General features: G+C 37.4%; 3 protein-coding genes across 3 annotated transcripts in view; all 3 read right to left on the bottom strand.

The window, feature by feature from the left end:
* The window catches only part of LOC311292520 (uncharacterized protein), a 341,250-nt gene that overhangs the window by 264,826 nt on the left and 61,183 nt on the right, over positions 1-15,241 (bottom strand). The gene's annotated exons all lie outside the window — the stretch shown is intronic.
* LOC311292532 (protein NLRC3-like) overlaps positions 1-15,241 on the bottom strand; it is a 437,424-nt gene that overhangs the window by 361,163 nt on the left and 61,020 nt on the right. The gene's annotated exons all lie outside the window — the stretch shown is intronic.
* Positions 8,798-14,210, bottom strand: LOC311292551 (uncharacterized protein). Its single transcript, XM_084412275.1, has 6 exons — positions 13,932-14,210; positions 13,533-13,706; positions 11,216-11,389; positions 10,814-10,987; positions 10,420-10,584; positions 8,798-9,593 (listed from the first exon to the last, which is right to left on the bottom strand). The coding sequence occupies exons 1-6, from the start codon at positions 14,165-14,167 to the stop codon at positions 9,575-9,577; spliced, it is 942 nt and encodes a 313-aa protein (XP_084268401.1). The 5' UTR covers positions 14,168-14,210; the 3' UTR covers positions 8,798-9,574.

Raw genomic sequence — 15,241 nt, 5'->3', positions numbered from 1 at the left:
GTTGGTCTGGTCATGGAGATGTTGTGAGGCTGTTGTGGTTTAGAGAGACTGATCTGTGGGTGTAACAGGTCATTGTGTTTGGACTGTATTTTCTGATGTCACCATCACCCTGTCTGAGTTAGCTCTTTTATTCGTCACATGGCTTCCAATTTGATTAGTCATTGTTTTCAGCTGTAACCTAATTAGTGCTCTTTGTTTCTCCCAGTATATTTCTGCCTGTGTTTCTTGTTGATTCTCGTTAAGGTTAGTTCTGAGTTTGGTTTAGGTTTTCCTTGTATTAATAAAGTCTGATCTGATTGATCTTCTTCGTCTTGCCTTCTGCCTGCACCACGCTTCAGAAACGTGACAGTGAGCAAGAGAAATGAGATGGTGGACACGATTGAGCCTGTAACAAAAGCAACCATTTCAAATGTGACTCCATTCATTACTAATGACAATCATGCAATAGAGTTCAGTTAGTGTGGGACATTTGCCAGCACTATTAAAGGAACACACCATCGTTTCTTCATATTAAACTATGTTATCCCCTTAACTAAGACGAGTTGACACATACCTCTCTCGTCTCAGTGCGTGCACTCGCGCGGCAACACTTTGCTAGCGCTTAGCTTAGCCCAGTTCATTCATTAGGATCCAAACAGAGATGAAGTTAGAAGCGACCAAACACCTCCACGGTTTCCCTATTTAAATACAGTTACACGAGTAGTTACACGACCAAGTATGGTGACACAAAATAAAACGTGGTGCTTTTCTAAGCGGGTAAAAAGGATAACTATAATGTGTGGCGGAATAGCACTGGGAGCGCTTCGACTCGCGCAGTCATTAGAACCATGCATTTGTTTATTGTGATGGTTACTTTTATTCATTCTTTTACTCATTTATTCATCTTTCTTATTGTGAGTAAATAAAATATAATTATTTCATTAATTTATGCATTAATTGAAAACTGAGATATGTTCACTGCATTTATTTAATGTGTATTCATGCATATCTATGTCATGTCATGACAAAACAAATGACATTTTGTTTTTACTAAAAATATATAATTTTCAGTTAGAAAAGTAATATAATTAAGTATTGGTGAGCATTTATCATTATAATGGTGTGTAAGTGTTGGGGTGGGCTAGCAATGCAATTCTTTTTGGGGTAATCTTTATTTTTAAGGAGGAATATTTACATTTTTGGAGTATAAAATCATCAGTTTTCTCCAAAGGCGAGATCTTGGAGCAGCCGCCGTCTCCTCTGTGCAGACATTACACACATTACACACGCTGAAGAGAACTGCTCTAGGCTGGCGAGTTACTGATGTTATCAAGTGTTAGTGCTCCTGTCACTCATAACTTATAGTTACATACAAGATCAGGGAAAGATTCCAGTTCTTTAATGAACAATCATAATGACAATAGACAAAAGAAACTAAGAAAACATAAATATCATGGGTTTGCGTTCATCATAGTATGAGATTATATACACAGGGGGAAAAGCACAATGACAAAGTTAAATATATTTGAATAATTGATCATAATACATTAAAAAAAAAGTTTATCATTTATAAACCTGAGGGATGAAACGAGTTAAACATAAATGAGATTTAAGCCACTTTTGCTTGTGGGTGAATCATTTTGCATATAAAATAAAGAAATTAACAACATATTCAAGAGATGATGATTTTGGGTTTTCGTAATAAAAAATAATATATTTAAGGATAAAACTGGGGGCATTATCGGGTTAAAATAAAAGATATGAGCGACAGCTTTAATTCATCTATCTGTAAATATCTTGATATTGATGAAACTTGCTCATTTTGTGGTTTTGTTGAAGAATCAAGTGCCCATTTTTTTTGTGATTGTAGTTTAACCAATACATTTAGGGCTGATTTAAGTTCTTTTAAGTTGTTGCGCTTGTGATAACGTTGTAGGTCACATGATAACGTCAACATGGCGGATGATGTACGGCTCGCATTCATACTTAACGCGTTCAGGCTATATAGTACCTACTCTTTTAGCGCTCGTTAAGCAAGTACTTATTGAAATTAAGTCCTTTTAAACAACAATTAGTTAGTCATGTGACAATCACCTGATTACGTAATGTAGAATAGTCACAAGAGAGAAGAAATTGTTAGATATAGAGGACATATCTCACCCCCCCAATATATATATTGTTATGTACGTGTACGTATTTAGAGTGTTGCAATAGGGAGATGTGGGTAGTTTGTTGTTGTTGTTGTTGTTGTTGTTGTGTGTGTGTGTGTGTGTTCCAGATGTGCACTGGATCGATCTACAGCCTGTTAGTCCTCCTGAATGATGATGACGTCCCGGTTCACCCATCCAATCACATTACACCCCCTTCCTCAAATACCCGTATCTCTTCCCAGCTTTCTGCTCACTTTGGCATTTGTCTTTGTTTGGCTCGCTGTCGCTGATTTCTGTGTGTCTATCGTGTGAGTTGATCAATTGTCGTATAGTGGTTGTGAAGTGTTTCATTGTGTTCTACTGTTCATCCTTGTTCAGTCATCACGGTGTGTGTGAAGCTGGGAAGGAGGGAGCAGGACATGCATTGCACACCACAGGACATCTTGAGTTGTATTACACACACAGGTTTAGGAGAGCGCCACACCCTGTCATTTGTGTTATATTGTAGTCAGTGTAGTTTGGTTAGGCGAAGACTTTTCTTTTCTAGGCAAGGCAAGGCAAGGCAAGTTTATTTATATAGCACATTTCATACACAGTGGCAATTCAAAGTGCTTTACATAGAAGAAATTAAAATAATAAAAAGAATAAGAATAATTAAAACAGTTTATACAGATAAAAATAAAATACAGTACAGTTCAAACAGTCGGACGAACATTGGCACAGTGCTCATTCATTAAATGCATAGCTAAACAGAAGTGTTTTGAGTCTGGATTTGAATGTGACTATTGTAGGAGCACATCTGATCTCCTCTGGAAGCTGGTTCCAGCTGCGGCTGGCATAATAGCTAAAAGCGGACTCGCCATGCTTTGAGTGAACCCTTGGTATTTCTAGCTGATATGATCCTAGTGATCTGAGTGATCTGTTTGGTTTATATTCAGTGAGCATATCTGCAATGTATTGAGGTCCTAGGCCATTGAATGATTTATATACCAGTAATAATACTTTAAAATCAATCCTAAATGTAACTGGGAGCCAGTGTAAAGACCTGAGGACTGGTGTGATATGTTCATATTTTCTGGTTCTGCTCAGAATCCTGGCGGCAGCGTTCTGTATGAGCTGCAACTGTCTTATGGTCTTTTTGGGAAGGCCAGTGAGGAGTCCATTACAGTAATCCACCCTGCTGGTGATGAAAGCATGAACACGTTTCTCTAAGTCTTGTCTGGAAACAAAGCATCTAATTCTTGCAATATTTTTCAGATGATAGTATGCTGATTTAGTTATTGCTTTGACATGACTACTGAAACTAAGGTCTGACTCTAGTGTCACACCAAGATTCCTGACTTGATTTTTAGTTGTTTGACCCCTAGAGTGAAGGTATGCATTCACCTTGAGAACTTCATCTTTGTTTCCAAACGCAATGACTTCAGTTTTGTCTTTGTTTAATTGAAGAAAGTTTTGACACATCCAACTGTTGACTTCATCAATGCATTGGCACAGGGAGTCAATGGGGTTGTAATCATTAGGCGATAGGGCTAAGTAAATCTGTGTGTCATCTGCATAGCTGTGGTAAGCAATTTGGTTCTTTCTCATTATTTGGCTCATTGGAAGCATGTACAGGTTGAACAGGAGTGGCGCAAGAATTGAGCCTTGAGGGACTCCGCATGTCATGGATGTCCACTCAGACTTATGGTCTCCTATACTCACATAATAACCTCTCCCATCTAAGTATGACCTGAACCATTTTAGGACTATCCCAGAAAGCCCCACCCAGTTTTCCAGCCTGTCCAGAAGTATGTTATGATCGACAGTGTCAAATGCAGCACTGAGGTCGAGTAGCACCAGCACTGATAATTTGCCTGAATCAGTATTTAAGCGAATATCATTTATTATCTTAATGAGCGCTGTCTCTGTGCTGTGATGTGGTCGGAAACCAGATTGAAAATTGTCAAAGTATCCATTCGAGCATAAGAATTTATTCAGCTGATTGAAGACAACTTTTTCAATGATCTTGCCTATGAAAGGAAGATTTGAGATCGGTCTATAGTTGCTTAATATGGTCTTATCCAGACTGTTCTTTTTCAGGAGGGGCTTGACAACTGCAGTTTTCAGGGAGTTTGGAAAACTCCCAGAGAGAAGTGAGGTATTTACCACGTCTAGAAGATCTGCTTCTAAACTGTTAAACACACTTTTAAAAAATGATGTGGGAAGTGTGTCAATAGCACATGTTGATGTTTTAAGGTGCTGTACGGTTTCTTCCAAAATTTTGCCATCAATTTCTTTGAAGTCAGACATAGTAACTACTTTCTCAGGTGGTTTGATCTGTCTGACCCCAGCGCAACTCAAGGATGTGCTGATCACCTTTCTGATATTATTGATTTTCTCAGAGAAGAAAGAGGCAAACTCACTGCACTTGTTGTCTGATAGCATTTCACTGGGAATCTGGTTTGGCGGGTTTGTCAGTCTCTCTACAGTAGCAAAAAGAGTGCGTGTGTTGTTTAAATTACTGTTTATAATATTTGAGAAGAAAGTCTGTCTAGCTTTGCCTAGTTCCATATTGAAAGCATGTAGGCTGTCTTTGTAGATGTTAAAATGGACTACAAGTTTTGTCTTCCGCCACATGCGCTCTGATTTTCTGCATTGTCTTTTCATATTTTGCACTGCTGTTGAGTTTCTCCAAGGTGCTTTTTGTTTGCCACTCTTCTTCCTGACTTTCACAGGAGCAATATCATCAATTACACTTTTAACTTTTGAGTTAAAAGAATCAAGGAGAAAATCAACAGAGTCAGCAGATATGCTTGGTGTTAAGGATATAGCCTTCATAAATAGTACACTAGTGTTCTCATTTAAGCATCTCTTCTTGACAGACACAGATCTAGCTTCAGTGGCAGGAGAGATCAGTATATCAAAGAAAATACAGAAATGATCAGACAGTGCTGCATCCTTAATAACAATCGATGAAATGTTTAGACCCTTACTGATAAGTAAATCTAGAGTGTGTCCACGATTGTGTGTGGGTCCATGTACATGCTGAGTCAGATCAAAAGTTTTTAAAACAGTATTGATTTCTTTTGCCATTTTGGTTTCTGCACTATCTATGTGGATGTTTAAATCTCCAGCAATGGCAAAACAGTCAAACTCTGATGTAATTGTCGATACTAGTTCTGTAAAGTCCTCAGCAAAGGCTGGAGAGTATTTTGGTGGCCTGTAAATAATGATAAGTAAAATGCGTGGAGCACCTTTTAGCACAATACCCAGATATTCGAAAGAAGGGTAATTCCCAAATGATTTTTGCTTACATTGATAGATATCTTTAAAAAGAGCAGCTAGACCCCCACCTCTCTTAACAGCTCTGCAGACACTCATAAAAGTAAAGTTAGGAGGGGCTGCTTCATTGAGGATTGTTGCACTGTAGCTGTCTTCTAGCCAGGTTTCATTTAGAAGCATAAAATCCAGATTGTTTGTGGTTATTAAGTCGTTGACTAGAAGTGATTTATTTTTAAGTGAGCGGATGTTTAAGAGTCCTAACTTCACAGTCTTACTTTTCCCCACAGCAATATTAGTTTGATGTGTAAGAGGCACCAGATTAGTTAGGTTTGCTGTACGGCTATTGAAGGCCTTAGACTTTCTATCTTGTAATAGAACAGCAATAGAGGAAGATACAGGCACACTGGGTTCCCGTTTGTTCTGTAAACAATTGAGAAAGTTTCTGTTTTCAAAACGGGGACCCGACACACATCACTGAGAGCTGGTATCAGTTGTTTTTGGTTCACCTCGAGCAGATGGAGGAGGGTGTGGGCCCTGACGTTGTGTTAGAGACCGAAGAGTTCTCACAGGAGGGATAGGGCGAGCTGGGCCCGCAGGCTTTGCTGCAGGTTTCGAAGCTGGGGGTAATGGTGCTGGTCTTTTTTTGGTAGGTAACTGGGGGCTCGCAGCAAAAGAGTGGGATAGTCTGGTTCCAGCATGCACCAGTTCTTCCATTTTCTGTGAGAAGCACAGAAGGGGCGAGGCTGGAGAGAGGGAGAGAGTGTCTGGTGAAAGGGACTGTTGCTCTGCTGTTATCAGAGGCTGTGCTATGCTGTCCTGGCTTCCCTGGCTGTTTTCCAGGAAGTCGTCCTTGGGTGTTGAATCTTCAAGCAGTTCTGATATGTCACAGTCTGTCTGTGGTGAGCTCTGTGGGCAGGGCTCAGCTGATATTGTGTCCGTGAGCAGAGGTTGTTGTGGCGGAGTGGTGTTATCATATCCATTTTGCTGCTGAAGTGAAGTCCCGTGGTCATTCATACTGTGTCCAGGTGTGTGTGTGCCGTTCAGATTGAGTGGATAGGCACAAACTGCAGAAGGATGATTGAGGGAGAAGTAGATATTGTCCTTTAACACTCTTGAACCAAGTTTGTTTGGGTGATGGCCATCCCGATGAAAAAGTTGTCTCTGACTCCAGAAAAGATTGAAATTGTCAATAAAGTTCACTCCTTTTATATTGCAGGTTTTTTGCAGCCATGTATTAAGCCCAAGCAGCCGTGAAAACTTGTTTGTTCCTCTTGCTGGGAGTGGTCCACTGATGAATGTTTGAACTTTCAGTCTTTCAAGTGTTTCAAAAAGATCAATGAAATCCTTTTTAAGGAGTTCTGACTGCTCTTTATGAATATCATTCTTCCCCACATGTATGATGAGTCGATTAGCAGTCTTATGTTCCATCAGAATGTTCTGAAGTTCCCTGTTTACATCAGAAGTTGTTGCTTGTGGAAGGCAGCACGTAGTTGTATCCCTGCCGCTAATGTTTCTGATTATGGAGTCCCCCACTATCAGAGTCCTGGGCTCGGCTGCGCTCTGAGCTGAGTGCCGCTGTCTGCTCGACCTTGAGCGCCAGTTAGCACCAGTGTTAGCTACTGGCCCATTCAGTCTGTGTTCGATCACATTCAACACATTTGGGGATTCCTCATTTACATTCATTAGCACTTCAAATCTGTTCTCAAGATGTATAGGCAGTGGTAGGAGACCAGTGTTTGCAATCCTTGTCAGAGCTGTATCTGGGGTAGAGGATGCTACTGTGGCAATATGTGATGCTCGTGACAGTCTGATGTCTCGAGTGCCTTTGGGTCTCCCTCCCTGTGTGTGCCATCAATTTGTAAGTCGATCGGCTTGTTTCTCTACCTGTCGAGGAGCACTAGTTTCATGGGACTCACCAGTATGCTGAGGGTGTCCATGACGAAGCTCTGTTGTGTGCTCCGTCTGGTTTGGTGGTCCCGTAAGTAACTTTGTTTCAAGAACTGCAATCCTTTGTAAAAGTCTGTGGCAGTTAGTGCAGCAAGTAGATTTCAGAAGAGGCATTTTCTCTTATCCTTGTAGGCAGTTGTGTTTTCCTTTCCCGGAATGTAAGCTGGTCGAGTAAAAGAATTCTCAGTTTTTGTAGTAATCCAAACTTTGTCGTATGAGCACTGTGCTGATTTGCTGAAGTTAAAATTAGGTGATAAAAGGAAATAAAATAAAGGAAAAAAAATATTAAAAAAATAGGAGATAAAATGTAAAAGCGATAGAGCAAAGCGCGGAGCAGTAAGCGAGAGCGTCCGAACAGTAGCTGAGCAGGAAGTGTCGAAAACATGTGTTCTACATGTTTTAATCTTTATAGAATTAATCTTATAGCTAGTTTGTTCTGTTTCATTTATTTATTTTATTTGGCATCTCTCGAGCTCGCCTTCCCACCTTTGACTGTTTTAGTTTAGTATTGTTATTTGTCTTGTTGTTTTCCTCATTGTCTGTGTAAATATTGTAAACTTTAAATATTAAATATAAATTAAATATTGTAAACACTATTGTCTCTTCATTCTTTCACTTTTGGCACTGTAAAAATAAATACTTTTGAGCAGATCTTTTTCCTTTTATTGCCCTGTTCTTCATATTGAGTTACACACTCATCTTTATTTAAATGTTATACTCCCTTACCCCTATCTAAATCTAAAAGGGAAGTAACTATATATATATATATATATATATACACATACACACACACACACACACACACACACACACACACTACTGGTCAAAAGTTTTAGATCAGTAAGATTTTAATGTTTTTAAAAGAAGTATCTTCTGCTCACCAAGGCTGCATGTATTTGGTAAAAAACAATAAAAAAACTGTAATATTGTGAAATATTCTGACAATTTAAAATGACTGTTTTCTATTTTAATAGATTTTAAACTGTAATTTATTCCTGTGATCAAAGCTTAATGTTCAGCATCATTACTGATTTTATGCTCAAAAACATTCATTATTATTTTGAAAACAGTTGTGTAAAATTTTTTTTTCAAAATTCTTTGATGAATAGAAAGTTTAAAAGAACAGCATTTATTTAAAATAGAATATATTGTAACATTATAAATGTCTTTACTGTAACTTTTGATCAGTTTAACTCATCCTTGATGAATAAAAGCATTGATTTATTTTTCCCTGATTATTTCCCCCAAAATAAAATTAAAATTCTTACTGACCCCAAACTTTTGAACGCTAGTGTTTAATGTTACAAAAGCTTTAGATTTCAGATAAATGCTGTTCTTTTGAACTTTCTAATCATCATAGCATCATGAAATAAAAATGTAAAAAACAGTTTTCAACATTGATAATAATAAATGTTTCTTGAGCATCAAATCATCATATTAGAGTGATTTGTGAAGGATCATGTGACACTGAAGACTGGAGTAATGATGCTGTAATTCAGCTTTGATCACAGGAATAAATTACACTTTACTGTATATTCACATAGAAAACAGCTGATTTACATTGTAATAATATTTCACAATATTACTGTTTTTGTTTGTATTTTTATTTAAATAAATGCAGCCTTGGTGAGCAGAAGACACTTCTTTTAAAAACATTAAAAATCTTACCGTTCTAAAACTTTTGACCGGTGTTGTGTGTGTGTGTATATAATATAACAATGCACTAAAGTGAAACTGATCAGAGTCAAATATATATATGTATTCCAAAACATAGATTTTACAAAAAAAATTGTTCCAAAAAAAAAAATACATGTACAACTTCATAAAATATCAATGAAATATACAAATCATAATCAACAATATATTCCCAATACCAAAACTTGGAAAAATATATATTTATAATAATTAATTATTATATTATTTATATTATAAATAATTATTATACTAAACCAACATTGATCATTCAATATCACATGTTTCTAAAACACATGCTAACACACACGCTGCTTTATTTAACTGTGAAGTCTGAGTCTCTTCCACCTTTATGAAACACATTTACACATTTATTTCTCCTCATAGACAGTAGTGAGACTCTTCTGTGGATCAGACTGCACCTCCTACAGAGCAGTGATGAATGTTTGAATCACACATTTGTGTGTGTTATTAGCTCCCGACATGCTTGCTGATGAATGGGCACATCCCGCTTGTTCTGCATCGCCCTTCCCAGTCACTCCTCATCTATCTTCATCTACTCTGTAAAGTGGAACAGAAGAGAAAACAATCAGAGTTCAGTGAAATTATTATATTTCAATTACTGTTTTTTTTTTTTTGTAAAAATAAGTTAAATTGAATTCCTGTAATCAGATTAATTACTGACTTTACATAATCTTGCATAGATATTTGTGTTTTTAAATATAATAGATGTAAAGTATGAATCATGTTCATATGTGTGTGTGTGTGTGTGTGTGTGTGTGTGTGTGTGTGTGTGTCGGTGCGATTCCTATTGAGTCTCTGTAAAGGAGAAACTAATGAGTGTACGGCGTATGGAATAAACCACAGGGAGCAAATACAAATGTTATTTTGAGTTCAAACACAAACCTTTAGTTAAAGCCGTTTGTCCTCTAGTTTAAACATGTTTGTAGGCACTTAGTAAATAACTGAGGGTAAAGTAAGTGTAAAGTAGTGTGACGTGTTGCTTGTCACAGTAAAAACACACTAGAGACAGAGACATTTCTCATGTGAGCTGGACGCTGTGAGCTGAAGCTGGAACTGCACTGATTTTAGCAGGAGTGCAGCGTTTTCCTACAATCTGACCAAGTCTGTTTTCACACTGAAATTATTCACTTCTACTGACACAGTTCATAAAGCAGGTGTTGATGTATAAAGCTGTGACAGTGAGCTTTTCTTCTCTTTCCTCCTTTGTGTTAAACATTTCAATAACTTCACATTTTGTTCTCACACAAACCCTTTTTTTGCAATAAAGCTTTATGATAATTTCCTTTCACGAATGTTTGAAAGGTTTGTTCACATATCAGAGGTAAATGAAGATCTCTTTAATATCTCAGTGATGTTTCCTCACCTCAGGACACAGTTTGAGTCTTGTAGCTCGTCTCTGAGTCTCGTCTGCTGTGAGTCTCCGATCTTATTGTCTCTCAGATCAAGCTCTTTTAAAAACTGCAGTGCTTTTGAGTTCGTCAAAGACTGAGTTAAAGAAGAAACATCTGTAATGCCACAGAGATATAGTCTAGAAAGACACAAACAGAGGAAGAGAGGTTATCTTACAAACAAATCATGAATGTGAAGAATTTTACACAAATATAATGTGAACTCAGACTCATTGTGAGATATTGAGTATAAAGTGTTTTAGTTTAAAAAACCCAGAAAGTGCACTGCTATAAACACTGAAACATAAGCCCTGCTGTCTTCAAATAAATAAACTTCAGTCACACTGTAATTGCTGTAATGATACTAACTGTAGTTTCTCCAGCTTGAATTGTGGGTTCATCAGTAGATCACTGAGGTTTTTCACTCCAGAGTCTCCTAGTTTATTCCAGCTCAGGTCCAGCTCTCTCAGGTGTGACGGGTTTGATTTCAGAGCTGAAGTCACATCAGAACAACCTTCATCTGTCATATCACAGCCTCTTAAACTACATTAGCAGAGAGAGAAGAAAATAAGACAGAAGAAAAGAAAACTCTTTATTCTGTAAAGTCACATCATCTTCATAAGCAAATAAAACAGAGGAAGAGAGATCTTCATCTTTATTTCACCAGATCACAAAATACTAAGTTTGCACAAATACAATGTTAAAGTGTTTTAGTTCAAACTGTTGAAATGATTTCAAGCATTTTGATTCTTGTATGTGAATGTGACTGACCTCAGTCTCTCCAGTTTACAGTGTGAATCCTTCAGTACGGCACATAAGTGCTTCACTCCTGTGTTTCCTAGTTCATTCCCGCTCAGGTCCAGCTCTCTCAGGTGTGACGGGTTTGATTTCAGAGCTGAAGTCAGGATGAGACTCTGTTTATCTGTAATACTGCATCCACTCAGACTGAAGACAGAAAGAGAAAATGACTCAGATCTATGGTGATCAACTAACGTGTTCATCTTCATCCAGCAGACTTTTGCTGACAAATAAACAGGGATATCAAGGTAAAGGTCACATGGAGAAAGACTACACATTGTTCATTTAAATATACTACCAATATTGTAACAATACAAAGGTTGAAAGCGTTGATGTATTTATGTTTACACATTCATGTCATATAATTTTTAAAGGGTCATGAAACCCCGAAACACATTTTTTGATGATGTGACGCGTGACCTTTCCAACGTGATGATGTAATACGTGGCACATCTCAGAGATGGTACAAGACAAGCATTTGTGGTTAAAAACTATATATATATATATATATATATATATATATTAACCAAAATACAGCGAATAGCCTTCTTGGCGCGCCTACTTTTGATAGTCAACATTTAGATTATGTGAACAAAGTTAAATGCATTATAAAGGCCTGGGTCACTTTGGAATAAATCACAACGTGTTTCATGATAAAAACCGTGACTTTAGTTTACAGTCCGGAAAATACAGCTGGTTATAGTAAATTATTTCACGGACCCCCTGGCACTCGAGGACTGAAAGCCTCAGAGGAAAGCCCTGTCGAGGCTCTTCCCCGGTGCGGGTCGTGTCGAGCCATTAGTCTGGGTGTTTGATGAGGAAAAGATGAAATGTAGTAGTTGCAATAAACGCGTTATGAATCTGCACAACTGCAGCAGCGGAGGACTTTTATTCTGCTGAGCGGAACTGAGGAAGAACTGATGACGGGACAGTTTGATCTTCGGCTGACAAATCAGAGGAAAGGAGCGTTTCATTCCCGCCCACGTGTAGAAATTGAATATTCAAGCTGTTCATAAATGTTTCTACCTGAGAACGAAAAAGCGAAAAATCAAGCTGAATACTTTTGAAAAAATTAAAACAAAAAAGGAACCGTTTTCTCGTTTTTCTACTTTCAATATTAAATAAAAAAACAAATGAACATTTACTTTCATTTCATTTCCTATTTGGACTGGAATAACGAGAAATGAAAAAAGACGGATCGTTTATACGTTTTTTCGTTTAGTTTAATAAACGGAAAATGAGATTCCGGCCTGATTTCTCATTTTTCGTTTGTGGTTTACAAATCGGTTTATGGCTTTGATATTTCGTTCGCACATGTGAGAGATCGCAAGCCATAGGCTACAATATGCTGACATGGAGTTTGGTGTTTTATATATGTATAGCCTATTTAAGAGCACTGATTTTGGAAGTAGGTCCTTCCTGTGTGTCATTGTCCCATTGAAAAATGCAATGAAAATATTTTATATGATATGGATAAAGTAAAATGTTTTACTGTAGCCTATTATTGTATGGGCAACAAGGATTGGACTTAAAAACAATGATAAACATGACCATGATAACATGTACATAACATTTCCCACTCACCTTTTAATGAGGTGTGTATGTATGTGTGTGTGTGTGTGTGTGTGTGTGTGTGTGTGTGTGTGTGTGACAACAGAAGCTGCTGTGTGCTCTTCCTAATTGAATGCAAGTATTATTTCTACAAACTGAGCTCATAACTCATAGGACTGATTAATAACAAGTGTAATTTTTTTAAACATACGTAATGTAATTTTTGTATGCAAAATGTATTTACATTTGTTATAATTTATATCTGATTTAATTTCTTAAATTCGCTCATGGAGATAGCGCGGACAATGTGCCGTGTTTTAGTGGAAGATTGCTGCCATCTACTGGAAAGCAAACACATTTAAGATTAAAACACCATCTATGATGATCATCTTATTGAAGAGCTACAGCAGCATTTAGTTTCCAATAGTCTGTTCTGAAACCCAGTCACACTAGTTCTGTGTGCTGGAAGACACTGTTTCTTCTCTTTCATTTTAACTATTTATTTGACATCTCTTCTTTATTCTCTGTTGAAAAGGCAGATTTCTGCATGTACACAATCAGTACATTGTATCAAATGCTGGAAATTAAACAATTACTAACTAGATAAAAACACATACAAAATGAGCAATAGGGAAACCCAGAAGTGCACTGCTATAAACACTGAAACATAAGCCCTGCTGTTTTCAAATAAATAAACTTCAGTCACACTGTAATTGCTGTACAGTATAATGATACTAACTGTAGTTTCTCCAGCTTGAATTGTGGGTTCATTAGTAGATCACTGAGGTTTTTCACTCCAGAGTCTCCTAGTGTATTCCCGCTCAGGTCCAGCTCTCTCAGGTGTGACGGGTTTGATCTCAGAGCTGAAGTCACATCAGAACAACCTTCATCTGTCATATCACAGCGGCTTAAACTACATTAGCAGAGAGAGAGAAGAAAATAAGACAGAAGAAAACTCTTTATTCTGTAAAGTCACATCTTCTTCATCAGCAAATAAAGCAGAGGAAGAGAGATCTTCATCTTTATTTCACCAGATCACAAAATACTAAGTTTGCACAAATACAATGTTAAAGTGTTTTAGTTTAAACTGTTGAAGTGATTTTAAGCATTTTGATTCTTGTCTGTGAATGTGACTGACCTCAATCTCTCCAGTTTACAGTGTGAATCCTTCAGTACGGCACATAATTGCTTCACTCCTGAGTTTCCTAGTTTATTCCTGCTCAGGTCCAGCTCTCTCAGGTGTGACGGGTTTGATCTCAGAGCTGAAGTCAGGATGAGACTCTGTTTCTCTGTAATACTGCATCCACTCAGACTGAAGACAGAAAGAGAAAATGACTCAGATCTATGATGATCAACTAACGTGTTCATCTTCATCCAGCAGACTTTTGCTGACAAATAAACAGGGATATCAAGGTAAAGGTCACATGGAGAAAGACTACACATTGTTCATTTAAATATACTACCAACATTGTAACAATACAAAGGTTGAAAGCGTTGATGTATTTATGTTTACACATTCATGTCATATAATTTTTAAAGGGTCATGAAACCCCGAAACACATTTTTTGATGATGTGACGCGTGACCTTTCCAACGTGATGAGGTAATACGTGGCACATCTCAGAGATGGTACAAGACAAGCATTTGTGGTTAAAAACTATATATATATATATATATATATATATATATATAAACCAAAATACAGCGAATAGCCTTCTTGGCGCGCCTACTTTTGAAAGTCAACATTTAGATTATGTGAACAAAGTTAAATGCATTATAAAGGCCTGGGTCACTTTGGAATAAATCACAACGTGTTTCATGATAAAAACCGTGACTTTAGTTTACAGTCCGGAAAATACAGTAGGTTATAGTAAATTATTTCACGGACCCCCTGGCACTCGAGGACTGAAAGCCTCAGAAGAAAGCCCTGTCGAGGCTCTTCCCCGGTACGGGTCGTGTCGAGCCATTAGTCTGGGTGTTTGATGAGGAAAAGATTAAATGTAGAAGTTGCAATAAACGCGTTATGAATCTGCACAACTGCAGCAGCGGAGGACTTTTATTCTGCTGAGCGGATCTGAGGAAGAACTGACGACGGGACAGTTTGATCTTCGGCTGACAAATCAGAGGAAAGGAGCGTTTCATTCCCGCCCACGTGTAGAAATTGAATATTCAAGCTGTTCATAAATGTTTCTACCTGAGAACGAAAAGCGAAAAATCAAGCTGAATACTTTTGAAAAAATTTAAACAAAAAAGGAACTGTTTTCTCGTTTTTCTACTTTCAATATTAAATAAAAAAACAAATGAACATTTACTTTCATTTCATTTCCTATTTGGACTGGAATAACGAGAAATGAAAAAAGACGGATCGTTTATCCGTTTTTTCGTTTAGTTTAATAAATGGAAAATGAGATTCCGGCCTGATATCTAATTTTTCGTTTGTGGTTTACAA

The sequence above is a fragment of the Rutilus rutilus genome (assembly GCF_951802725.1).
Source record: "Rutilus rutilus genome assembly, chromosome: 6".
Taxonomy (NCBI): domain Eukaryota; kingdom Metazoa; phylum Chordata; class Actinopteri; order Cypriniformes; family Leuciscidae; genus Rutilus; species Rutilus rutilus.
The sequence above is the reverse complement of the archived record's forward strand: the minus strand, read 5'-3'. Positions and strand labels throughout refer to the sequence as shown.